General features: G+C 39.4%; 2 protein-coding genes across 23 annotated transcripts; one reads left to right on the top strand and one right to left on the bottom strand.

Annotated features, from left to right (window-relative positions):
- The first annotated feature begins 415 nt into the window (after positions 1-415).
- On the top strand, positions 416-17,719 carry LOC103706635 (uncharacterized). Of its 19 annotated transcripts, none has more exons than XM_088713558.2 (20): positions 416-705; positions 804-936; positions 1,176-1,368; positions 1,475-1,544; positions 1,642-2,205; positions 2,297-2,485; positions 2,610-2,723; positions 5,731-5,789; positions 5,979-6,045; positions 6,198-6,249; positions 6,359-6,451; positions 6,632-6,715; positions 6,848-7,272; positions 9,224-9,285; positions 11,018-11,087; positions 13,731-13,811; positions 13,921-14,022; positions 15,574-15,704; positions 16,041-16,134; positions 17,318-17,719. In XM_088713558.2, the coding sequence occupies exons 3-20, from the start codon at positions 1,352-1,354 to the stop codon at positions 17,411-17,413; spliced, it is 2,370 nt and encodes a 789-aa protein (XP_088569684.1). In that variant the 5' UTR covers positions 416-705; positions 804-936; positions 1,176-1,351; the 3' UTR covers positions 17,414-17,719. The 19 variants fall into 19 exon arrangements, 16 of the variants coding, with proteins under 16 accessions (XP_088569684.1, XP_088569678.1, XP_088569676.1 ...); XM_088713554.2 differs by having other exon boundaries at positions 606-705; positions 17,312-17,719; XM_088713559.2 differs by having other exon boundaries at positions 610-705; positions 799-936.
- Positions 17,720-19,522: 1,803 nt separating this feature from the next.
- On the bottom strand, positions 19,523-24,605 carry LOC103706636 (putative serine/threonine-protein kinase PBL7). 4 transcript variants are annotated; one of them, XR_015974402.1, is made up of 6 exons: positions 24,261-24,605; positions 23,036-23,247; positions 22,438-22,627; positions 21,899-22,290; positions 20,643-21,122; positions 19,523-20,128 (listed from the first exon to the last, which is right to left on the bottom strand). XR_015974402.1 is itself a non-coding variant. In XM_008790799.5 (5 exons), exons 1-5 carry the CDS (start codon positions 24,331-24,333, stop codon positions 20,799-20,801), a joined length of 1,191 nt encoding a protein of 396 aa, XP_008789021.1. In that variant the 5' UTR covers positions 24,334-24,605; the 3' UTR covers positions 20,486-20,798. The 4 variants fall into 4 exon arrangements, 2 of the variants coding, with proteins under 2 accessions (XP_008789021.1, XP_008789020.1); XR_603996.5 differs by having other exon boundaries at positions 23,036-23,250; positions 24,261-24,539; XM_008790799.5 differs by lacking the exon at positions 19,523-20,128 and having other exon boundaries at positions 20,486-21,122.
- Between the last annotated feature and the right edge of the window lie 1,600 nt (positions 24,606-26,205).

Genomic DNA, 26,205 nt, shown 5'->3' with positions numbered 1-26,205 from the left:
CAGTAACACAAAATAACCCTATCCAACCATCTCCCTCCTTACGACACAAGTGGAAGAGATCCTTTCAGGCATCGCAACGAAGGAATAGCTCTATTCCGTCTCGCAAAGAACATACCGGAATAGAGAGATATCCTATCACCTACTCTCCATATAGACATTATATATGTATCTTTGTATACTTATTAAAGCCAAGTACATGCTATTTAAGACAAGTGACTGCCACCAGCAATCAAGCTTCATCACTTACTGATTTTTTCACGTTTATCAAATCATTTTCAAATCAATTATAGGAGCTAAAATGATTGATTCCAATAACCTAGGTACACTAAATGAGTCATGGTCGATCTTTGTTGCAGAGGCTCAGCAATCTCACCATGAGAACGTCTTATATCAGCAAAGGAGCATTGCATCCGGCGTGGATGACGGGTGAGTTTTGTAGTTTCTCTTTGCTCAGTCACAGATTCAGAGTCTTAGTGCCAGCAGAATTACCTTTTGCTTGGTAGGCCCCAGGAACAGGATTAAAAAAAACGAAAGCCGGTGATTCAAAGCCAGTTTGCTTTGGAGCGTCATGGATTTATGGGCTAAAATCACGCCTGCCCGCGCTTGCGGCCGGCAGTGTGCGTCGATGGACCTTACAACCTAATTTTAACGTGAACTGTCTAGATAGTATCCGTTCCCAAGAGTCGCCCCAATTTTATTATCCTCGTAACCAATTCCTCCCTCCTTTATTCCACGTAACTCCCCCTCTGATCTTCCTCTTCAGGTCGCTGTCCATCAAGCTGACAGTTCTTGAATTAGTGCAGGCAAATCTAAGAGCGAGACGCGGCCGCGGCCAGCGGCAGGAGCAGCGCCATCTCAAGATATCTTCGCGGCGAGCGCGCGGGGCGGAGCCATGCGGAGGAAGAGCCTCCCCGTCGTCTCTTTGGAGCACAAGCGGTGAGTGATCGCCCATTTCTCTCCACGTGTCGTCTGCTCTACGCCTTCTCCCGCCGAGATGTCCGCGGATTTCTTTTCTTTTCTCACATCTTAATCCTTTTTTCTTCCCCTCTCCATTCCTTCCTCGCGTTCTTATCTCTATATTATTCTTTTTTTCCTGGCATTCCGTAAATCGTAATTCGGGCGACGCGGCCTGTGATCTTGGATTTCTTTCTCATATATAGCCTCGGTACCCTCAGGACTTTTAGTAGAGCGCACGTTTGAGGAGATGGGATTCAGTTGTACTGTCGCTGATGTAGGGATCTTTACGGATTCTAGGGTTTTACTTGCGATGGCAAATGCGTTCTTCTAAAGCCAGTGCGATGGACGATCTAATCGGAATTCTATTATGGTGTTTTGATTGATTTGTATTTCCATGGACGTTGAGTCTAGGTATAGGGTTCTTGATTCTTGATTCTTGATTCTTGAGTTACAGCCTTAACTTCAGTTATAAGGGACTCGTTCCTGGTAACCGGTTGATGGTATGAAATCTAAACAGGGACGCCTATGGGTTCGCGGTTCGGCCTCAACACTTGCAGAGATACCGGGAGTATGCAAAAATATACAAGGCAATCGATCTAATTCCTCTTCTTTTGTGCTCCTTAATTTAATATATCATGGTTCGGGTTGCTGATTGCTTAGATTTTTGAACTCATAATGGTCCAGGAGGAAGAAGAAGAGAGATCGGAACAATGGAAGAACTTCCTCGAAAGGCTGGCCGAGTCTGCCCAAGTGTCATCCAACGGCTCATCGGCACAGGATTTTGGTGCGGAAGCACCAAATGTCTCAGGAAATGACAGCGACCGGAGTGGAATTGACAAACGTGATGGATCGGAGGAAGTTGGTGCAGAGAAGGAGCCGGTTGAGAAAGAAAAAGCAAAACTCCATAGAATCCATACATGGAGTCAGATAAGACCATCTCTCGCTGCCATCGAGCAGTTGATGAGTCAGCGGGTGGAGAAGAGGAAGAGCCCATCCAGTGATGAGCAAGAGCCTGGGAGAAGTGGGAACTGCTTGGCACCAATTGAAGAGGTCGCAAGACCTTCTAAAGAAGGAGAGTCTGAGGAAGAGTTCTATGATGCGGACAGATCAAACGCGGTCAAGCAGGAGGCGCCTTCAGGTGATGGTGAGAATGCCGATTCTGCAGCAAAGCAGGAGCCTTTCTTTCCTTGGAAAGAAGAGCTGAATTTCCTGGTTCGTGGAGGAGTGCCAATGGCTCTCAGAGGAGAGGTGCAGTCAGTACTGTACTATTGCACTCATGATTAGTCTTCGGTAATCTGGTGCTTGTCTTTTCTCAATCTATCTTCCACTCTGATCGCAGCTATGGCAAGCTTTTGTGGGTGTGAAGGCACGCAGGGTGGAGGGATACTATGACGACTTGCTAGTTCTAGATGCTAACACTGATAATATTAAGGAATCTGATGCCTCCCTTCCAAATGACACCATTAGAATGCCAAAAAAACCTCAGGGAGGATGTGCACCTGAGAAATGGAAGACGCAGATCGAGAAGGTCATTAGATTAAAGGATTATGAAGTCCAATATCCAGCCTTTGTTATTTCATAGAAGCTTGGGTTGTTGAAACTGCTATGAAATGAATGATTCTCATCAACATAACTTGTATGCTCTCTTTCAGGATTTGCCTCGAACATTTCCAGGTCATCCCGCGTTAGATGAGGATGGGAGAAATGCACTAAGGCGTTTGCTTACAGCATATGCTCGCCATAATCCATCAGTCGGGTACTGCCAGGTGCTTAGGACTGAACTCTATAGTACTTATTATTGTTTTTTTAATGCATTTTGGTGACTTTTTTCTCGGGCAAAGATATGAAGGTTTTCATTTGATGGAATCTGATACTCAATATTCTTGCTTTTTTTTAATGGCGTTAACTTCCATTTATGTCGAAGAGAATAATGAAGGGCAGATATCTCCTCAAAACTTTTACCCTACAGCTGGACATGTTAAAATTGAGGAAGCAATTCTCACACTTCTTTGTGTGGATTTGTTAGAAATTTTCATCACTAGCGTGTATTCTCATGAACAAACCATTATGTGTATAATGAGGTGTGATCCAAATTTGAGGCTTTGCAGTACTCAAAAACGATATGATCTGTTATTCTAACTATAATTTATTATACAACTTTGTATGCAAAGATATCAGACTTTTATTATAAGAGTAAAACAAGAACTAGTTTGTAAGGCATCTGATTGTTTTGTATTCATGAACATAAGCTACAGTACTTCTGAAATCAGTAACTTGTAATGCAAAGAAACTTCCTGGTATTGAAGTGGGAACTCTGAATGAATTGCTTAAACAGAAAAAGCATATAAATAGAAATGGATATTAAGGTATACACCAGGGGAAAAGAAAAAAGCTGGCATTTGTAAGCAGCCCTTCTATTCTATGGCCAAACAAATGTGTGTACTTTATAAGCCAAATGATGGATCAATACAAGAAGATCTCTGGAAGCTACAGATCCCCAAACAAAACAAACTCTTATTTTGAGGTTAACAATCTTACATGTTTGAAGAACAGTCAGTAGTTCAGCTAGGTCCATGTTTGAAGAACAGTCAGTAGTTCAGCTAGGTCCATGTTTGAAGAACAATCTTACATGAAAGAGAAGAATAATAATGTACCCCATCCCACCCCCCGCCCCCCAGCCCCCCACAAAGAAGAAGAAGAATAGGAGATGATGTAGATGGTGAAGGAAAGAGAAAGAGAGAGTAGGGGAGGAGGGTGATGAGCTCACCTGAATGTAGGTGTGGAGTAATGGACATCTCATATTGTGTTGTTCAGTGTGGCTTGAACTCCCATATGTCATGGCATATTTGGAGGGATAGTTCTAATCTGGCAATTTGCATGAGTCACATTGAATCAATGCCCATGTGTGGCTATACTATAATTCTGCTTCTAATGGTATAGCTATACATAATCAAACAAATTCTGATTGTCTCTTCAGGTGTTTGGCACCTACACAAAAGTTGCATGTAGTTAGCGTACTTGAACTTTCACTAGATTTGTTACGACCTATAAAGCTTCGCATCGGCAATTATGGCATCCATCTGAGTGGTACCGTCACTCCCTCTCAACCTTGTTTATGCACTTATTCCCGGTTCTGATCATGGTTCAAAATGCCGTAACTAACATTAAAGGCTGATATGACTAATTAAAAGAACAAATTTGGGAATGGCAAATTTACAGGACATCAGGTGTGTTAGAAATGTGAGTAGGAAGCCAGCATGGCTTGGTCATTCGTTACTTGATTACATTATGCTGATCATGTCCATGGGTTGTGAACCACATAATTCATTATCAGATTCGAAACAATTTTCATATGAAACTTCTTTCCTTGGTTATATTATTCTGGTTACATCATTCCCCTTCACCTTGTTTGCTTTCTGCATGGTAGTAAATCACGAAGAGATGAAAGTTCTTTCCTCTTCTTTGCTTTCCATTAACGTGCTGGCACGGCTCGCTTCGCTTTTCAACACTCTGCTTGCAGCTGGCCCTTAATAAATTACAATATGAGTGGAGATTTGATCCCTCAATTTATCTGAAGAGATAATCATCCCATCATTTTGAAGATTTTTGAGGAAGTAAGTTCATTTAGAATGGGTTGAATATCCTTTTTCTTCTTTCCTGGTCATGTTACTAGCCAAAAGCTAGCTTCCTTATTTTCCTCCTTTTATGATGAAGATGGACAATCAATTTCCTTATTCTGCTGTTTAATCACTACAAAGCACTGCCTGTTATTTATAACCATGGAATGGTTTAAAAAGTTTTAACTTGTGTAACTTTGTGGATCTGAGAAATTGATTACAAAAGCTTAGCAGAAGCTCAAGGGTGAGCTTGGACTGATGCATGTGGCACACTAGGTGGTGATCACCGGCTAGTAAGATGAGATCCAGCTCTATTAATTTATTTGGGTTTTACATCGCTTGGTTGTTCTGTAATATGAGCCTTTGTGTTTGGGCTGGTCTAAAGCTTATTTTGAGCAGAAGTGGTCCAATAAAGTCATATTTTAAGTATCTCTTTATCAGACAATTTGTGTTAACATGCCTTTGTATTGTGATTTATTCTAGGAGATGATTCTAAGAATTTGATTATTGTGCTACTGTTTACTTTATTTTCACATATTTTATGGAATCCTTAGACTTTTGTGTTAGTTGGTGTCTGGGCTGCATCAAGGACCTTGAGCTAGAGAAAGCGCTTGACAATATCATGTTTTATCCTGTCTACTTAAAAATTTGAGGCTTTGGCTTATTTTAGATTAGCATTTTTATGTGGTTTTGGTGTACCAGTCAAAATCATTATGAGTTTCCATAAAATTCGAAGCACGCGTATGTTTTTTCCCCTTTTTTTCTTTTTGCCAAAATATGCAGACAATCCTACTTTACTTGCAAGATATCTGGTGAATTATGTAGTGGGATGATTGTACTCAATGTTATGCTGGGAAATAGATGAAGCAAACATTATATTACCAAAGAAGCTAATTGTTGATGATTTATTTTTCCCTACAATATATTATATATTCCCTGCAGAGGTAAATCTTTATATATCTTATTCAGTATGAATCCACATATTGATTTTCCAGTTAGTATTCTGTTTTTTTAATCTATCTTCGAGTTAATAATTTTTATTCCTTACTATTAGTTTCTATATTGAATTTCCAGTTATATGCCCTATTCTCTATATGATAGAATTGTGCCTTCTAATACTAAGGTGCATCTTATGTTCTTCATATTGTCCCTGCAGGCTATGAATTTCTTTGCTGGCTTGTTACTGTTGCTGATGCCCGAGGAAAATGCATTTTGGTAGGTTTGCATAACTATTTTTGAGAAAGTGGTAGGTTTGCATGATTAATTCCGACTCTGAGCTGGCACAAGAAAAATTACATGATTTCTGATGATGAAAGTCGACTTTTTTGATCAAACATATTTATTCTAGTAACTATTCCTAGTTGCATTTCTTGTACTGTCCTAAGTTATTTCAAAATTCATCAGGACACTGTTGGGTATTATCGATGATTACTTTGATGGCTACTATTCTGAGGAAATGATTGAATCTCAGGTAATTGTTCTGTTTTAGGATCTTTTTAGCAACCACTTTTAGTTTTTCCTTTCCATGTCTATCTGAAATTGAGGAGGTGCAATCAAGGGATAATATTGCTGATGATTAATATTACACATCTTAATTTATACTCAAATGCTGTTTTGCATCAGGTGGACCAGCTTGTTTTTGAGGAGCTAGTGCGTGAGAAATTTCCAAAATTGGGTCTGTACTTCATTTTGTGTATATGTGTATTGCTGTATGTTCATATGCATGCACTTCACATGCATTGGCAAACCTGTTAAATAATTCCTTATTTTCTACTGTCTTGCAGTTCATCATTTGGATTATCTGGGCGTGCAGGTGGCATGGGTCACAGGACCTTGGTTCCTTTCCATTTTCATGAATATGCTTCCCTGGGAAAGTGGTCAGGTTTTATCAATGTCTTACTACCATTCCATTAATGCATTGATTACAAATTACTGAATATGATGCCATATGTTCTTGTTCTTTTGGAAACTCATCAAATACTTGCTCCTTGGTACAATTCAAAATTTCATGCTATAGTATCCATATCTCTGATATGCAATGGTGTTTATAATTTCAGTTCTTCGTATATGGGATGTGCTTCTGTTTGATGGAAATCGTGTAATGTTATTCCGAGCAGCACTTGCTTTGATGGAATTATATGGTACTGCATAAACCTATTTTAGCTAATGATCTCATTCAATAATATTCCTTTTAATATTTGTATTCTGTTCATTCTTTAGTACTGTAGTATATAATATATTTTTTTTTAAAAAAAATCACATGTCAATTTTAGGTCCTGCGGTCGTGACTACAAAAGATGCTGGAGATGCAGTTACATTATTGCAGTCCCTTGCTGGCTCTACCTTTGACAGTAGCCAGCTTGTCTTGACAGCTTGCATGGGTTATCAAGCTATAGATGAAACAATGTTGAACGAGTTGAGGAAAAAGCATAGGCCTGCAGTTATAGCTGCCATGGAGGAAAGATCTAGAGGACTTAATGAATGGAAGGACTCTAAGGGCCTAGCATCTAAGTTATATAGTTTCAAACATGACAGAGGATCAATACTTACAGAAACCAACTTGTCAGAGGCATTAGGTGACACACAAACCAATGGGGATTTGCATAACTTGAAGTCCGGATCCACAGATATAGAGGGATATTTGAATGGTCTAACAGTTGATTCAGAGACAGATTCCATACCTGATTTTCAAGAACAGGTAATTATTTATTGGTTAAACCAGAGTTCTTTCTTAGTTCTTTTCGAGGAAGAATATAGATGACTGGTGCTATAGATGTATTACTTATGACAGTGCCCAACATGCTTTCTTCTTTGAAATCCAAGGCTGTGTTTTTCAACTACTATATCGTAGTGCTAGCAAACTTATTATCCCTGGTACCACTTCCTACCTGGTAATATCTTTTTGCTTTTTCACTTGTTTTTGGCCCCTACACCTTATTTTGGAGATCAAACACATCCTATAACTCCATCATCTATTTCTCCCCTAGTGTTTTCTTCCATTTTGCCATTAAAGAAGAGTACTTGAGTATCTGATGAGCATTACACTATGTCAAATCATCGAAGCATTTCTTGTATTTGGAACAGAGAGGCACATGCATATCACCTTGAGGTGGTTTCTTACATAAATAGTAAGAGTAATTTTACTAATATAATGCAATAATCAATTCAAACCAGAAACAGAGTCCAAATCCTAGGTATTGATGAAAAAGAAGATAAGAATTGAAAGTACAATGTTTCTGCATCAAAGTAGGTTGAGTGCAACTAAATAGTGATAGAGTGGTAAATGTGACTAAGAATTTCCAGCTATAACTCCCATTGCTTGATTTCTGTTAGATATTCAGTTGTCTTGCTGGCATCTTCAAACCAACAAATAAGGAATGATGATCATTCCATACATTATTCATCATCAAGACACTTCAGTATACTGAATACTTAAAATTTTAAGCATGATTTCAAAAATCACAGAAGCAGGATGGTGGACAAGTACTGTACCATTCTAGCAAGAAAATCGCACTAGTACATATATCAGGATGCCGAAATAGCCATGCCAGTATGTACCAGCTGGACCCGTCTATACCGGTCCTTACCAGTGCATACCGGTGGTATAGTATCGACTGTACTAGTTGGTACCAATGCTTTTTCAATTTTTTGAAAGCTGTCGGTTTTGGTACATAATGTTGGTACTGGTATTGTACCAAATATCAAACCATCTCAATAGGAAAAAGGTACAGGATTTGGTATCGATATTAACAGCCGTGATTTTAAGTATAAATTTTCTCCTCGATTGTATCTTGCCAATTATAGTTCAGAAAAATTGGATAATTAAATTGATTTTAGCTTTGAAAATTCTCGTTTTTTATGTTTTAAGACGTTTTACCCAATTAAGTTACACCCCACCAGTGACGCATCAGGGAACATCGACGGCTGCTTGCGTGCAATTGTTTATAAGAAATCTAACAAAGGAAGAGTTATGCCCATCTTTTTGAACATGGAAGGCTGCCTATTTACAATTGTTTAAGTTTCCTTTATCTTTTGCATCAATGACGTAGATATTTGAGGAGGAGAAGACAGTGGAGGCCTCTATACTTCACTTTCTTGGTCGAGGTACTAGGTCCAATATTTGGGCTTACGAGCATGCCGATTATTTCAACTAAATGTAGATAATCACTGTTATGTAAATAAGCATTCATGCTTCCATGTTCTTGCAAACAGTGCAATAAGCGTGTACATCATAAACATTAATCAGCAAACCTTCTCCCAATTATTTGACATTGCTAATATGGACCATGAATTTTCAGATGGACATTTAGATCTCTCTCTTGGAAATTAGCCAGTGATGAACAACTTGTTTTATAGTTAATACAATATTCTCCAGATCTAAAGAATATGACATGTCTTTCCTATTGGGAAGTTTAATTGTTAGCATCAATGTGAAATACTGTTCTACCGTTTTATTCAACGCTGAAATATAATATTGATAGATCTGCTTTCCTTTTATATTATGAAACCATTAGTGTTCTTATGAGGAAACATGCAATACATCTATTGGTTAATCATTCTTGAAAGGCCTAAATGCTTGAGCAGTTCTCCTTCTCATTATTTTCATCATACTTATGTTGAAATTCGAAGGATGTTCAATTTTTATTTAGGTGACATGGTTGAAGGTTGAGTTGTGCAAATTGCTGGAGGAGAAAAGATCAGCTCTTCTCAGGTTGGTGTCCTTGCTGTATTCAGGTCGGTCAAGTGAGTCTAATGTTGTGAACTATATCACTAAAAAGCAGGGAATCTTAGATCTTTCCTTATTTTTTCTCCAAATTAGTGCATGTGCTCCTTGGGTCCTGACATAATTATTCTTTCGATCCCTCTTGTCAAGTAGAATTTATGTATTATCCCTAATACGGCATCTTCATGCAAGATGTCAAAGAGGGGGGCATAGAAGTTGCTTTTAAGGCAGGGCCTGCCTGCTACATGTTTTTTTATTTTTGGATTGGTGAGAAAAAGGTTTTAAGGGGAAAATGAAATTATATTAGATAATTTGCCAAATAACAGTGTAATCTTGACGTCTGCTTTTTCAACCGTTCACACCTCCTAGCATCCACAATGAATGAAGGCTCCCACACTTGCCACTCCAAAGATGATGAAAAGAAAACAAGAAATTTACATGACCTTGATGTACCAACTTATCTAACATGACTGAATCTTCTGCATTGTCAGTGGATTCTTTCATGTAGTCTGCAGTAACTTATATTTTTCATACACCAACCTTATATGCTGTAGTTCCTTGCAATTGCACCAACTTCTTCACAGTACGTGTAGCTTTGTGGTTTAACAAGATCACTAGGAAAATTCTGCACTGACTATCAAATGACCTACTGAGCTTGGTGCACTTAGCAAGCCAATCTGTGACTAGCAGCCCTCTTTTTAAGTATTTGTCACTACTTTGACCCAAAAAATTCCTAGTGTCAACCACTAGGTTATTGTTTCTTGACAACCCCCCTTAATCCAAGAAGTGATTGCTAGAGAGGCCGCCACCACCCAACTGTTTTTCATGTTGCAGAGCCTGTGAGTGATCATGGGACCCTCTCATAGGCCTTTAACTCACCCATATTCATGTATTTGTTTTGGGGTATATCGCATCTGGCACCTTCACTGCTTCTATGATTTTTGGCCATGTTCTCTTCTTCATTATAATCAATATCCTAGCCATTGCTTTATTAATTCTTTTACTTAATTCTGACGTAACTGAATCCAAATCTGTTGGATCCTGGACACGAGACTCCGGAATATCACTTTCAAAACTTGATTACCCCATTGAAATACTTGACTGCGAATGGCACCACAAGCTTAGTGGATCATTTTGGAGTATTTTTCTGATTGTTGAAAATCTTTCTGTTCAGGTTCTTCCAAGTGACTCAAGTGACCCAAGTTGAAGTCATCAAGCCAACCACATAAGATTTGAATAAAAGAAGTTATATCTTATGTTCCTATATATTAGATTATAAAAAATCTCACGAGGACTTAGTTGATATTTATGCTCTTGTTGAATTCAAAGTTCACTCAGTTTTATGTGCCAGCTTAAATATGCAAGGATGACACTGAAAAATGTAGGCAATGTCATGTTTCAGGAAATGTTCTCCATTTGATGAAGGGTTCTTTGTGCTACTTGTTTGGCTTACATGGAATAAGCAATATGTGGAATTTTATCTTGATTTTTTAACTGCTACGCATTGACCAATGCATGCATGATTTACTCTTTTTTGACGTTGTGAGTTGAGGTTTTGTTCTGATACCCAATTGTGCAGTCACTTATCTCTTATTTTTGCATTTCTAAAACATACACTTTTGCAGCACTATAATGGTCTATCTTCCCAAATGCCATATTTCAAGTCATCTCTAACTTCAGTAAAATCCAAATTTTATTTGCTGTTGCAATTATACGCCAGAGCCGAGGAGTTGGAGACAGCATTAATGGAGATGGTCAAGCAGGATAATAGACGCCTTTTAAGTGCCAAGGTAGATTCTAGTGATACTTATAGGACAGCTTCTGTTGCCAATGGCAGTATAATCTCATATTTTCAGCCATCTATAAATAAGAATTCTTTTCTGCAACTACTGTGATTATCATCATTTTCTATCCACACTTTTTGTAAATTACATGATCATATATGTGGACAATCTTTGGTTGGCATGTGATATATCTTTTTTTCTGCATGGAAATGCTTCTTGCTTGGTTCAGGAGTTTTCTTCTCTGTGCTTATGTATGTCATCTATGCTGGGTTCATGAGCTGTATTGGAGTTCAGGTCTACAATGGATTGTCTAAAAAACCTATTAGTAGTTTGGTAGATTAAAATAGTATCAGAAACAACAACTTCTAATTAAAATCGACAATGGACTTGATGTCTTTTATGTATGACAAGAAGGTTCTGCTTGGTTGCTGAGGATGTGAGTGAGCAAAAAAGTTCCTTTTCCTCCTTTTCTTTTGTTTGGAGGGGGGTGATAATTTGTTTCCATTGTTTGGTAATGGAAGATATATTCAGGGAGAGAACTGTAAGGAGAAAATTAAATTTAGGGAGGGATATAAGGAAAAAATTAAGGGATGAGGCTCTCTAAGATTCTTCAAAAATTTTCTTCCAATTTGAGTAGGGGTATTGAGAGAAAATAACAGAAGGCAAGTGCATCAGAGTTACACCCATATCCTAACCGCATGCTCAACAGCTTTCTCTTGTATCAACCAAAGAAGAAAATTCTTATCTTTGATTTTAGTTTCTTTGCATGAACAATTCTTCCTTTCTTTCATTTTCTCAGGAAACCACAGAAGCCTATGGGCCTCTTTATCTTTGAATATCTAATTTAGTCATAAGCAAAGATTTTGCTAATCTTCATCCCAAATTCATGTAGTAGTTGTTTTGTTCTTGTTCTTTCATTTATTTATGTCCTTTGCATACATCATTTGGACACGTATTAGTCATTTCTGCTAAACTTATAACTGACCAGCAGACCTTAATTTTTTTGCTTAAACCTTTTCAAATCTCTCTCTCTCTCTGTGTGTCTGTGTCTGTGTGTGTGTTTTCCAATTACTGTCACATTCTTGTAGATCTTTCTATGGATATAGGGTGATGACCTAAGTGAAGCTTGGGTGCCACCAACTTGACTGTATGGCTAATTATGTGGCCTGAGAAAGAGTACAAGATATTTGAGTTTCTCCTCTCACTTGCATGTGTACTTTTCCACACAAAAGAGCATCTAGGAAGGTTGGGATGGTAGAAGGAGTGGGAGAATGGATGGTACGTAGAAAGCATGGATGCGAGAGGGTAAGAGAGGGTGTAAGAGAGGGAAAAAACAGAGTGAACATAAAGAACACTGGGCCAGGAGAGATCTCACAAGCTTTTTCAATGTTTCAATTATATCTACACTAATGAAAGGGATGAGGACTCGCGCGAGCACGTTTAATCCGCATCATCTGCTATGCACTGGATTAATCTTGGATACTTATATAGGGCCAAGAAACCCAAATAACACGTTTCAGCTAGTTTTTTTAAATGAGATCCTTGGTTGTGACAAGTGTTATCAAAGCGGACCCAGGCCATGGCCCATATAGATTAGGGGACACTGTAACAGGGTTCATTTGGGTTGACAATGGGCTTTGATCATGATGTTTGTGATTAGATTTGATATATTTACGTATGGATTTGAATGGATTTGGACACTTAGCCTGGCGAGGTTACCATGGCTTAAATGGGAGGAGTATCTAAGAACCTATACAAGCCTGTGTTTAATCCAAATCGGCTATACACTGGGTTGATCTTGGGTACTTATACAGAGTGAAAAAATCCAAATAACACCTTTTAGCTAGCCTTTTTGGATAAGGCCCTGGGTTGTGACAGGATGCTACAAAAAAAGAAGAGGAAGTTTGAACTCTATCTTACGATGAGGGATGGGAGCTCCTCACACCAGAGAACATTGATGAATTTCTTCCATTTACAGCTAGAAGCACATATCATAAAGATTCACCTCTCGATATATTCATTTTTTTTAGTTTCGGACCTCTGTATATTATTATAATATTCCATTTGATTTGCATTTATCAGCTTGATAATGGGTATACTTGCTTGCATTGAAAAAGCTCTACAACTTATTGCCCCTTCCCCCACCCTTGAAAACCGGATCCACTGCAGAGATGCTTCTAGGGGCATACTCTAATAGGCACCAGGGGAAGAATTGAGCATGAAATCATGACTTTAGCATACTCCTTGTTTTTCCTTCACTCTGTAATTAACACAGAATCTATATTAAAAGTGCCTCAAAGCTGCAAATCAAAAGACAAGGGCCCCATGTTGTAACCATTTCAGAAACAAGGAAGAATGAGGGAATAGTACAAGCTACATCAACTTTTGCCAATTGCTGAACCATAAATTGTGAGAGTAATGTCACAATTTTGTTTTTGACGTTGAAAAGCCTCAAATTTGTTGCCATTTTTTGTAGTTTTGTTTCCTTCTTTTTCAACAGTTGGTCATGAATTTTCCAAGAAACCTATGGATTGGTATAGCTGATACTTGGACTGTATCTAAACCTTTATTTACATTTATAAATATCTTTTTGTATTTTCTCTGCCACGCTTGGTATTCCTATTTCAACAAAAAGAATTGATCTCACAGGTTGAGCAGTTGGAGGAGGAGGTATCTGAATTGCGGCAGGCTCTTGCAGATAAGCAAGAACAAGAGCGTGCCATGCTTCAGGTGCTGCTTTTTTCTTACATCGTATCCATTTCTCTAGCCTTCTCACTTTCCCTCATGTGCGAGACCATTGTTTTATACATGAATTGAAGCTCTTCCACAAATAGTATAGGTCTTGATGAGGATGGAACAAGAACAGAAGGTGACAGAAGATGCTCGCTTTTCTGCTGAGCAAGATGCTGCTGCTCAGAAATATGCGGCTCATGTGCTTCAGGTGCTTTCTCACTGCTGAATTTGCTGTGCATTTTAGTGGTTTTAGGTCTTCGACATTTTTCTTTGGAACTAAGTTATTTCTCCCCACTGAAAAGGATGGAGAAAGTTCATTCACATTGAATCGTATGATTAAATATACTCGTGCTTCGGATTAGGGTTGTAGTGTTATGATTGCTTCAAGGTTCTCCAAAATCATAGTTTCTATATACAAGAGACTATAATGACTTTAAGATTGTGTTATAAAGCTGGGGCTGCTATGGAGGAATGTTATACAATCACACTTCATTTTTTCTTTTTCGTTTCATCTTTAGTGAAGTCGCACAAGGAGAATTTGTTCCAGTTTTCACTACAACTTTTGACCTTTGACATTACTAATTTACTTCTGGTAGTAAGAGATGGCTCTATAAACATGTATGGACCAGTGACTTGTGTGTCCTTCAGAATTCCTACTTTCATTGAAAAGGATGTGCATTGGGCCTCAAACTGGATTGAGAATGTGTAAACTCTAGATCTGCTCCTTGTCTTGCTATTTTGCACTTTTGATTTTTACCATGTTGTTAGCTGGTCGAGCTCTTTGTTGTCACAAAATACCTTTAAGTTTGTTCCTCTTGACAGATCAATCTAAGGAATTTTCTCCTCCGGTTGATTTTTTTCTTTTTTTTTTTGAGAGTAAATTTGTCAGAATCTGTCATTTTATTAAATAATTTGTCAGAGCAACGTCTGCTGTGCCGATATCGGGCCCCATACCGGTTGCCCGGCGGCACAGGTCGGTATGGCCCTGCGCCGTGTCGTACCGGCCTAGTACTGACACAGTAGAGGCAGGGGAGAGGGAGAATGGGAGAGAGGAAAAGAGAGAGAGGGGGAGGGAGGGAAAGGGAGAGGAAGGAAGAGAGGTGCCGGCCAACAGAGGCCGGGGAGCCTCTGCATCTCCTAGGCCGGCCGGGCCGGCCTCTCTCTTCCTTCCTCTCCCTTTCTGTCCCTCCCCGTTCTCTTTCTCTCCTCCTCTTTTTTCCTCTGCTTCTCTCCCTCCGGCGATGGGGTCTCAGTTTCAATGATGGAACCGTCCCGGTCCTATGCCGACACAGCTCGGGACGCCCCAAATCGGGCGGTTTGGGATGGTTCTGCCGACCATGGATCAGAGATTGGGCATTGTTTATCATATTTGAGCATGGTGTCTGTTTTATCTATGTTTGTAGGAATTGTATATATTGCAAAGGTACTGATAATGTTTTATTCTGAGTTCTTTTCAAATGCAAATGGAGAACACTCAGTATTTTCTGAAAAAGTTGCAGTTTATAACATAAATTGTAGAAGAGTTGTGAATCTTCTGTTTTCAATTAAGAATATGCTTCAAATGATCTCTGCTCCCAAATTGTGTAATCACAGGGTTCCTTTTCCTGGCCTATTTACGCTTTTCTTCCTAGGAGGATCATGAGTGATTGCACCATCAATTTTTTTAACTTCACATGCACTGGAACAAAATATATGTATTTATTTTGTGTTATTCTTCAGGAGCTGTATGTTTTTACCTGCTTCTACCTGACACATGCAGGAAAAATATGAAGAAGCGATGTCTGCACTTGCACAAATGGAGAAAAGGGCTGTGATGGCAGAAACGATGCTGGAGGCCACATTGCAGTACCAGTCTGGCCAGGTTAAAGCCCAACAACCTCATTCTCCAAGGTATCTCCATCTTTTTATTATTAGATACTATTTATTTTGCACGTGGTCATTGACAAGTAACTGCTATAAGATGAACTCTATTCTTGGATTGAGTCACTGTTATCAGGGCATCTTCTTCTCCTTACCATGTACAGTTGTACACTGTCCGCTTTCATATGTTTCATTAAATTGCATGGTTCTTTTATCCCACTAACACTCTAAAATGTAGATAAACATAAATGCATTTTGGTGCACAGTTTGTGATAACATGGGCCAATTCACTTTCTATAGGCATAGTGTGCATGCTGTTTACTCAAAATGATTATCAGAACCTGTATTGAGTGATTTGTTTTGCAGAACTCCACGGACCAATCAAGAGATGTCTCACGATGCACCCACCAGGAAAATGGGACTGCTCTCCAGACCATTTGGCTGGCTTGACAAGAACAAGGTAATTTTCTTAAAGTCAGCCTTTAAAATTTCATTGGTTGCAATATGCTTATGAAAACCAGTCATGTGTTTGTCCGGCAAGTGGTGTTTTGCTTGTCGAGTGGTTAATATAGGTTTTGCACATCTTGTTAGTGCCAAATTGTTTGTTCTGAAGGATTACTTATACGTGTATCTTTGTGGAATAGGCACAACCTCTTCGGGTCTAAGAAAAGGTCAAAAGCATGCTAGAAAGTAAGGAAAGACTGTTGTGCTGACCCATCATAGACTCGTCTTAACCATGAAGCTTCTAAATTTTAACTTAGCATCTTAGTTAGATAGGAGTTTTCGTTGCTTTACAATTTATATGATTGAACATATAGAATTTTTTATATATGCACACGGACATGCACATGCAACACATTAACATATATCAAAAATATCTCATTATCCTCAATCTCACTTTTAGCTATTCTGTTATACTTCTTATGACGATACTGCTTGTTATGAGATCCTTGATCTCAACCAACATGATGGTCAAACAAGTTCTGTAAAACTCGACTCATTCTGGAAAAGTCTTAAGCAGTTGTAATAATTTTGAATGTGTTAATTCTTTGACATATTTTACAATGATTATATTGAAGTGATTTCTTTTGATAGATAAACCGTAGTTTCATGGTTTGACTCATGAGAATCACTTGATTCCCTTTTCGTTTGTTATAACAAATAAATGAAATGAGTTCCGACCAAAGATTTTACCCACCCAATAGTAAAATCCTGCAAATAAAGCAAAAACGGCTCCCATAGAAAGTACATAATGGAAATGTGCAACCACATAATAAGTATCATGTAGAGCAATGTCTAGCCCAGAATTTGGACAAAAGGAAGTATCATGCTTCTAGGGGCATGTTTGCCGAGAGATCTGCTTGAATAAAATAACGTGCGCCATTTAACGTAAAGCATTGCTCCGCATAGCTTTCCTAGCGTCATTTGTATAATTGGAAATGCATTCATTCTGATCCTTTGCTTTTACTTCGCATAACGTGTTAATAATGTAAATAATGCCCACTGTAACAGAAAAGGTAATATTGAGGGCAGAAAGAACTCATAAACCCCATCCTAAAACCTGGGGTTATATGATTGCTTCATAAGATGTGTTATAACGTTTTGATTCTACTGATTCCGATTAAAAATTCATTTAGTTTCAGGGTAAGCCAAGCAATGCTGAAGAGTCCATTGAAGGCAAAACTTCTAGCGTGGGACAGAGCCCCAAAGCACCGAACAAAGATCTGAATGGTGATTAAGATTTGGATAAGTATATTGTCCATGGAAGCAATCGGCACATCAGCATGCCACCGCACCTCTTTTTGTATTGCTGTCATGTACTGTGTTTGTATTACCGTTACAGAAGATCCATTAAATTATAAAAGCATACGATATGATCGATTTCCATTTCCCGTTTGTACAAAATCCAAGTCATAGCGAGTGTCTGTAGATTTGGCAATATCCTTGTAATCTTCTAAATGCCAGCTACAAGTTGGTCGGCCGTTGTTACATTAATGTAAATTAGTAGGCGTGGATGCAAGAAGAGATAAGAAATTTTTGTTTTACGTTTCATTGAAATCATGGATGCTACCTGATGGAGAGTGGGACAATTCTCTTGGTGGAACATAATTTTCAACAGACCAAGCCTGACCAGCGAAGTCGTTTCAACGAATTCAACTGGGCGGACCATATACAGGTATGCATGCGAAGCTCATGGATAACGGACGGTGCTGCACCGGAGCTGCAACCCGTGAGACTCCCCCCTCTTTAAGAGTTTTTGAAATTCGAACCTTGCAGAGGGGAGCGCAACTTTCCGTCATCGCAACCGACAACTGCATCACCCATTCAACATTGAATCATGTCTTGAGATTTTTCTTCTTTTTCCGGCACTTTGCCGTGTCAGTATGCCAAGAGCTGACACGTCGAAATTATACTCTTGACCCCAGATAACATGAATGATATCAATTCGTTTTTGACTACCATCGTCTTTCTTCTTCATTGCTGAAATCAATGCTTCTCTCGTCCTCCATTTCTAGACACCTGGAGGTCAGATGCATAAAAGCATTGTGTACCGTCGCGTCGCCGGACTCTCCCAATTATCGCTTCACACATCCCCAGATTGGCCACCAGGCACGGGCCGCGTGTCCCGGAGCCACCCGACCACAGGGTCGCAAGGCTCGAGAAGGGCTACTACCTGACCAGCCAGGGTGGCGATTGGCTTTTGGCCTGCCGACAATCTTTTTGGCGTCACGCCCAGGAATCATGTTGAGCCGGGAATCGTTAGACTCCACCTTCTTGGCCTAGAAGTACAATTATTAAGTGCAAAGAGAAGCCAGACGAAGTTTTCTTGCCCATAGCGGCGAGCGACCTCCTCGTGTTGGCTGGCTGGCGAAGGGTAGTCAAAGATCATGGCCACCCCAACTGTATGGCTCCAGTAATCTACTAGGCGATTGTCTCCATGTCCTCAATTCAGACACTAACCCACCGTACACTGTTTTAGAGGCGACGGATGCTGTACGAGTTCCGTATGTCATGGCTATAAAAATAGGGAGGACGCCAAAGCTTGGAACGCACCCATCCACAATGACAGTGGGCTGCTGTTTTGTCGGGCCTCTGCCCAAGTGTCGCGCCCCACGCTCGACCGCACGAGCCGCTAAATACTTCGTGAACGGCGGAGCAACACGCTTCTCGCCATTTTGTATCATATATTATCTTCAAGCCATCCCGTACCTATCTAAGCTTCATCTGCCCAATTTCTTACAGGCTGTCCCGAAACAGCATTCTCTCCTTTCAAATCAAGTCTCATATGCCTGGACGGCCACCCCCTCCATGGATAGAGGTCTCATTGGGGGTGCAGAGATCAGTCAAGGCAGCCTGCCCAGTGCTCGCATGACGTTGCTCTCCTTGAAACAGAATCTGTTGTGCTGAATGGCCAATCAGATCTGAAATCCTTTGGTTCATTCTGGAGAAAGACGTTGAGCTATGTCAAGTTATAATATCATCAGGGATGAAATGTTTCTGGAGTCCATGAGATCTGGCAACCGGCACTCTATATTATTTCCTGCTTGCAGGCCAATATCTAAAGATGAAGAAATGGTTAACTTGATACAATTTTTTTTTTTTTATGTCATAGATTTTGTTCTAGATTCCAGCAAAATGGTTCAGAGTTACAGCTATAATACACCATAAGTAAAAGACAGTCAAGTTTAAAGATACGGTCATGGCATGCTCATGCTCATCATCTGATTAGGTCATCTCACAGGTATCACAATTTGATTTAGAAAACCTTCACCTGCTAACACACTGGTATCTTAAGGTTTATCGGTAACGCTACCAATCTTTTCAGTCTGCAAGTATTCAATAAGTTATAAGTAATTAAAAATGGAGGCTTATATTTCACTAGTCCTGAACAATTCATATGATGAAGAATACCCACATGGCATACAATATCGACAGTAGATTCAGCAGATCAATTGGCCGGGATTCCGTCATAGAATCCACATGACATCAGTAAAGAGAGATCACATAGTGTTCATGCCTCAACATCATCATTCGCAGAAGGAATATCGAATGATAGTAAACATATCACCATTTATCAAGCCCACTACTTGCAGGGCTGCCAAGACCTGGCAGGTTTATCAGGGGCAAGTTCACCTGGGTCACGTTTACACTGACATTCTCATCTCTACAACCTAAACTCGTCCCTTTTCCGCTGGCACGCCATGCTGAACAATGGGTCGTGGTTTAAAGTTTAGAGCACCAACACCATCTTTTTTGCGAGAAGTAGAGCATCAATACCATCATGACGCATAACATCTGAACTGCAGCGGAAAAATGAGTACTAGAATCGGGCCTTTTACCATCTTTCTTCTAATATTGTGAGGATTCCACTTCTAATCATAGCCTCAAACTGAAGTCCCAGTCTTAGAATACTTGCTTTCAAATGACATTCCACATATATCATGTCTTGATTCCTGGAAATAGAAGGAAAACTTCAGTATAACAGCTGGGAGAGAAAATGGAAAATGTTCATGGTACAAGTACAACCACCCCCCATAAATGGCAGTTTAAAAAAACCTAGTTAGTCAAAGCCATGATACATGGGTTCATCAAAGCATATAATGGTTGCCACAATTTAAATCAGATATGCCAATAATCCATCTTTTTTCCGCCGAATAGCTGAAACTTGAGCAGGTTTATTGGTAGCTATACGGATGAAAGCTAAGGAGGAACCGAGTGCAGTTAATAAAAATGGCAAATTGGCAATGCCTGCATACTACATAAACCTTTAGTCTTATGTGAATATATACTGTTGTATCTGAAACCAGATATAAAAAATAATAACATCAATAAAAGCACGTGCCGTCTAAAGAGATACATTTAAATACAGGGGCCTGAAATTACATGTACAGCAACAAAAAGAATAAGGGGGGAGGAGAAAAAGGCCACTTTCTGGAAGAATTTAGGCATGAATCAAACAGGGTGCACCTGTTTTCTGATGATACAAAATTTGATGACCAGACACCAAATAGACAGCCAAAAGAGAATAAACGCGTGGCAAAAATTTTCACTGTTCTGGCACCAGGAGATGGTAGCAAAGCAGGTAGAATTGAAGCACTTTGCTCTGACGAGCAATGGATGATTTCATTTTAGTCCTCTCAACTGGTCTCTTTCAGATCCACCACTTGGTTTCTTTTCGCTGTCCCTTCTTGTTCGAGGTGGGGTACCTGGTGCCGTCAAACGAGAAGTATTTTGATTTGATTGGGCTTCGGGGTTGTAAGTTTGGGAAGCAAGGTAAGTGATAGCAGTAACCACATCAGCTATTAAAGGCCTCATGGTGGGCTGCTCCTGAACACACATTGCAGCAACAGCAAGTGCCTGGTATAAGCCTCTCACAGGATACTGGCCCTGAAGCATTGGGTCAGCCATCTGTGGAAATTTCCTTCTGTCCTTGAAAAGGGGTCGTGCCTGAAAACAAACATACAGCACATTCACAAGTATCCATATGCATGAACATCCAAGCAAGGGCAAGCTTTCACAGAAGGAATTATCATTCAAAGTGCAAAGAATGAAATTTCTTTTCCTTTGGGAAAGAATCTGAGAGCCTTGAACCAAAAAGATCTTTCCTCAGCTAGTGAGAAGGTCTACAGATATGATTCCCCACAATAAAGAACCAACTGACAAGGGAAGGACTAACTTCCAAGCAGGAAAATTTAGCCACAGGCATTGCCTAGTCAAGATTCAAAAAGGTTCTGGCCCGGCCAATCCAAGTTGCATATTCAAAATTTCAAACTTAATGTCAACAATTACATCAGGTTTTACAGCTTAGAATCCAATGTGTACTCTAGGGTAGGAAATTTTCAATTTATCTGGATGAGATCAGAGAGGCAATAAAGTTGCTCCGTGGAAGTTTATAGTAGATTAAATAATAATAATAATAATAATAAAGAAAAAGAAGGAACTAAAAATGACCTCCCAAACTGTTTTCTGTTGGTGGGCACATCAAGATTCATGTGCATAGTTTCCTCACTAAACTTCAGGGCTAGAGATCTGAGATCAAGTTATTTTCCAGAACACAAGTTAACTAATTAATATTCATGCTAACTAGGCTGAGATAATAATCTGTTTCTTGGAAAGAAGTATTTGAATGTATAAGAAATCTGGGATAGGAAATCTGTGTGCGTGCATGCATGCATGCACGTGTGCGTAGAAACAAAGACGAACAGGAAGGCGGAGCCCCTTACCCATGCAACGAGATTGTGCTCCCCTGCAGCTCTAGAATTGTCAATAGCCCTTCTTCCAGTAATAAGCTCCAGAAGAACGACCCCAAAGCTATAGACATCTGATTTTAGTGTCAGTTGTCCAGTCATTGCATATTCAGGTGCACAATATCCATAAGTACCCATTACCCTAGTGGAAACATGAGTTTTATCGCCGACTGGGCCAAGCTTTGCCAAGCCAAAATCAGATAACTTGGGATGATATCCCTCTCCAAGCAAAATGTTAGAGCATTTCAGATCGCGGTATATAACAGGAGGATTGGCCTTATCATGCAAATACTCTAATCCTTTAGCTGCACCAGCAGCTATTTTCATTCTTGTGTTCCAGTCAAGCCGCTTCTTGTCTGGAGAAGGGTCTGTTGCAACCAAGGTAATCAGATAAACAGGTATGCTTCAGTGTAAAAAAAAAAAAAAAACTGCATGTCAAGTACATGACAAATCCAATCCACTATAACAAAAAACATATACAGAGTATGACGACGATGCACTGTACATTAGCTTACCATGAAGATGATCTTCCAAGGATCCTAATGGCATGTACTCATAAACTAAAAGCCTTTGATCTCCATCAGCACAGTATCCGATTAGGTTAACGAGGTTAGGGTGGTGAAGTAGACTCAACATCAGAACTTCAACAAGGAATTCTCGATTACCTTGCAAGCCATTACGGTCAAGCTGCTTTATAGCCACAACCTACGCAGAACATAAGGAAATTCCATGTGAGCAACCAATAATGTTTTCTTTCAGCAAAGAAACAATTCTTCACACTCCTCTTATTCATGCAGCGCAGCAATGTCAAACCACTGTACCAGTTTCTAGATTGAGAATTCAAGGAGCAAAAGAAAAACAGGGGTGCAAGATTTCAGTGCAGATTACAAATATTTAAATTCAGTTGAATTATTGATGGAAATAAAATAGGTTTGACAACAAATGTGTCAATCTTATCTGAGAAAACTCACTTTTGGAAGCTTGGAACTAGGCAAAAGTTAACTTCCACTTTTGAAAACTGAAGAGAGAATGGGAGAGAAACTAGTTTGCAAGCAAATCGAAATACAGTGGGGAAAAAATCAAAGATTAACGGCAAAGATAACAGAGCCTGACCTGGTTAATACTATCCAACCTTCCCTTATAGACTCGGCCAAACCCTCCCTCTCCTAAAAGGCAATCAACTCTGAAATTCTTGGTTGCCGCAGCCAGTTCACGAAATGTAAATGTCTGAGCAGCAATATGTTCAGATCCATTATTTGAGGCCTCCTCCTTTGCATCCAGTGAACTCTGTTTCTTTACATCTGACGTGGAATTGGATTTTTTATCTGCTGAAGAATAAACAACGATGAATGACTAAACAAATACTTTGAGAACATGAGAACTAAATAAATACAAAATGATCAAATAACAAAGAAAGACTAAAACTTCATATTATTGACCTAAAAGACAAATATCACAGTCCCATATGTTTATTTGTTTAGTCCACAAGGAAAACTCTCTAGTTCCATTGCCTACACTTCCCTAAATGAATATCAGCGGCCATGACATGCTAAACATTAAGATTCTCTGTTTTACGTGCCTCAGTTATTTCTATGACACAGAATAAAAAGATCAAAATGAATATTGCGTGCTTAATTCACGACAGCAGGAGAGCGAGCTCAGTTGGAAGTAATGAGGCAGTATGACCCCCGACATTTAAATCTCAAATCGAATGCAGACTAATAGGAAATTTAACCAAAATTTGAATCAAAAGTTGCCATTTTGATTATCCATCCAAACTATATATATGCAGAAAGAGCATCAATAAATGCATCAAAGATTAACATATATGCGGATATTGATCGACTGAACACGGCAGAGCTAATTAAACGATCAAGTCATCGCCCGACAGAAAAAGAAAATCTCATCCTATAGAAGCAACAGGAAATTTATTTTCAAGGGAATGGCTATAAGAAACAGCAAACTCATATTAGAACATGGGAGATCGTCTCCACTCAACCCTCATCAGAGCCATCACCTTTACGCCAATCGAGCCCAGAAAAACCATCACGGAGATGAAAGGGTTCCTTCCAAACGCCAACCCCAACCCAAAATCAATTTTTTAGAGAAAAGAGTCTGGAAATCCTGACCAAAAAGAAACACCTCCAGATCGAATGATTCCCCTCGGCAAACCCTAACTTTCACCCGGAATCCGGAACCATCCGAACCAAAATCCATATCCCAGAAGACAAAAATGGAAGAATATCTCATACCAAGCCGATTCGATCGACTTAAAACCCAAAAAAATGAAGCAAAACATTCCAAAAAAACGCACAAATTTGCTACGGAATCCAAGTACCTGAGATCGGCGAGATCTGATCCTTCTCCTTGCCCTTCTTGCTCGGCTCTCCGGCGCACGGAAAGCACCCCATTTCCCCCAACCACCGATCGTTCTCGCGTCCTTCTTCCGGTCTCCCTCTTTAGCTCTCTTAAGAAGTGAGAGTCGGAGAGCGATGAAGGAAATGAGGAGGAAGGACTCAAGTAAACAGGCCAAATTTAGAAAAGAAAAATTACGGGAAAAATAACATAAAATTAGGGGAAGAAAAACTTCACTTAATTCCTAATCACATTGTATATCAGACAACAGTCGTTTCTTGGAATCCGAACAAAACGGAAAGATGGAAAGATGTCGACCGTTGGATTTAGGAATCCAACAGACCCTTTGCCCGGATCTTTGAAAGAAACGCGGTTCTAGTATTCTGTTTATTTAATTTTTCTTCGTACATCAAAGCATGGTTTCACCTAGAAACAGGGCTAATTTATTTATTTATTAATGATATCAAATACGCCTGGCTATTTTTAATTATTTCTTGTTTGATTTTTATGACCCAAAGTCGTAAACCGGAGGACGGACCGGCGATCCCGTCCTCTTTCTTCATGCTTTTGTTCCATAAAAGTTTTCCAGTCTCTTACGTGTAACGTCAAGGCTAGTCGCGTCAGGGCGAAGGCGTATTAGGGTGATAGGATCGATTTGGGCTTGATGTCATGCTGTCGAGTGCCAAGAGGACTTCGGAGTCCGACCCGTCGCAATCCAATCTGGAATAGGTTTCTTGATTCATGACTCAATTCACATAATTTAATAAAAAGCACTTATTACTTTTAGGCCATTTAGCTTGTGGTTGCGATTAGAATGATCGTTGAGATTAGTAAGTCTAGAATGATGAGCGGGAGGTAAGTTGACGAATAATTGTGATGTTGAGGAAAATCTCCGCATCTTTGGCAGGGATGGAGATTAAAATGCAAAACAAAAGTTAGGAGAAGAAACATGGATTCAATGGTGATTCATTGAGGAAAGGAGAACCAGTTTAGACTATGACAGGAGCCATGGGAAATGAGAATCATTCTTAGGATTTACAATAAAAGATTGTTCCCGTTAACAATTTTAGGTTTTATGTAGAAACCATCTGGGACGAAAGAATTCGAACCTCCGAGGGACTAAAACCCATTGCCTTACCGTCTGGCCATGCTTGATTTCAAATTTCTATTCCGCACTAATAAATATTAATATTAGTATTAGTTATCGGTTTATTCCAACTCAATAAATGTATTGAGAATATATTGTTAATGCCGAAAATCTTCCATAATAGGTGGACTAGTAGTTAGATTGAAGTGGTGGCAAAGCATCATTCATTCAGCAGATCCTATATTGATTGAATATTTTTGATTTTTTATCACCCTTTTTCTGGTGAAATGGTTATACGACGGAGCTCTATTTTAGAGTCAACAAACAAAAGGTCTCATAGCTAACATGCAATAGAGAAGAGAGTCCTAAGGGACACCTTCCAAAAGTACCATCGTGGAAATCAAATCTGAAATTTTTGGGAGATAGAGCGTATAGGATAATTTCGTATACAACTTGTACATTACTGGAGAGGTTTAGAATAAATCAACAACAATCCACCGCAATAGCTTCGGTCCTCCCATTTATTTAAAATAATTTATTTTGGAAACCTTTCCTTTTTTTTATAAAGATTTTTAGAAGACTTGAAAATAACTCCAAATGTTTCACTTATTTACACAATATTTTTTTTTTTTGGATACAACGGCTGCTTACTCTACTCTAGTGTAGGTGCAGCTAGTAGAATCAAGGTCTGCAATCTGGCACAACTGTAAAGAAGAGCCCTAGTGTGGCCAAAGGACTTCTCCGGTATACTGCGCAGCATAAAAAGCGACTCAGTCTGCGGTCCTGTTCGTCTTCCGACACACATGCACTGCCTGGATGGCGCTGTAGTCTCTCAATATTT

The sequence above is a fragment of the Phoenix dactylifera genome, chromosome 17 (assembly GCF_051530095.1).
Source record: "Phoenix dactylifera cultivar Ajwa chromosome 17, Ajwa_hap1_PhDact_Kaust_v1.1, whole genome shotgun sequence".
Classification (NCBI taxonomy): domain Eukaryota; kingdom Viridiplantae; phylum Streptophyta; class Magnoliopsida; order Arecales; family Arecaceae; genus Phoenix; species Phoenix dactylifera.
The sequence above is the reverse complement of the archived record's forward strand: the minus strand, read 5'-3'. Positions and strand labels throughout refer to the sequence as shown.

Coding starts and splice junctions, on each gene's coding strand:
- LOC103706636 (XM_008790798.5), bottom strand. CDS start 24,333: ATGGGGTGCTTTCCGTGCGCCGGAGAGCCGAGCAAGAAGGGCAAGGAG. Junction 23,251..24,260: donor TCAGATCTCGCCGATCTCAG/GTACTTGGATTC, acceptor TTTATTCTTCAG/CAGATAAAAAATCCAATTCC. Junction 21,123..21,898: donor AGCACAATCTCGTTGCATGG/GTAAGGGGCTCC, acceptor GTTTGTTTTCAG/GCACGACCCCTTTTCAAGGA.
- LOC103706635 (XM_088713550.2), top strand. CDS start 893: ATGCGGAGGAAGAGCCTCCCCGTCGTCTCTTTGGAGCACAAGCG. Junction 2,206..2,296: donor CAATGGCTCTCAGAGGAGAG/GTGCAGTCAGTA, acceptor CTCTGATCGCAG/CTATGGCAAGCTTTTGTGGG. Junction 14,023..15,573: donor ATGCGGCTCATGTGCTTCAG/GTGCTTTCTCAC, acceptor TGACACATGCAG/GAAAAATATGAAGAAGCGAT.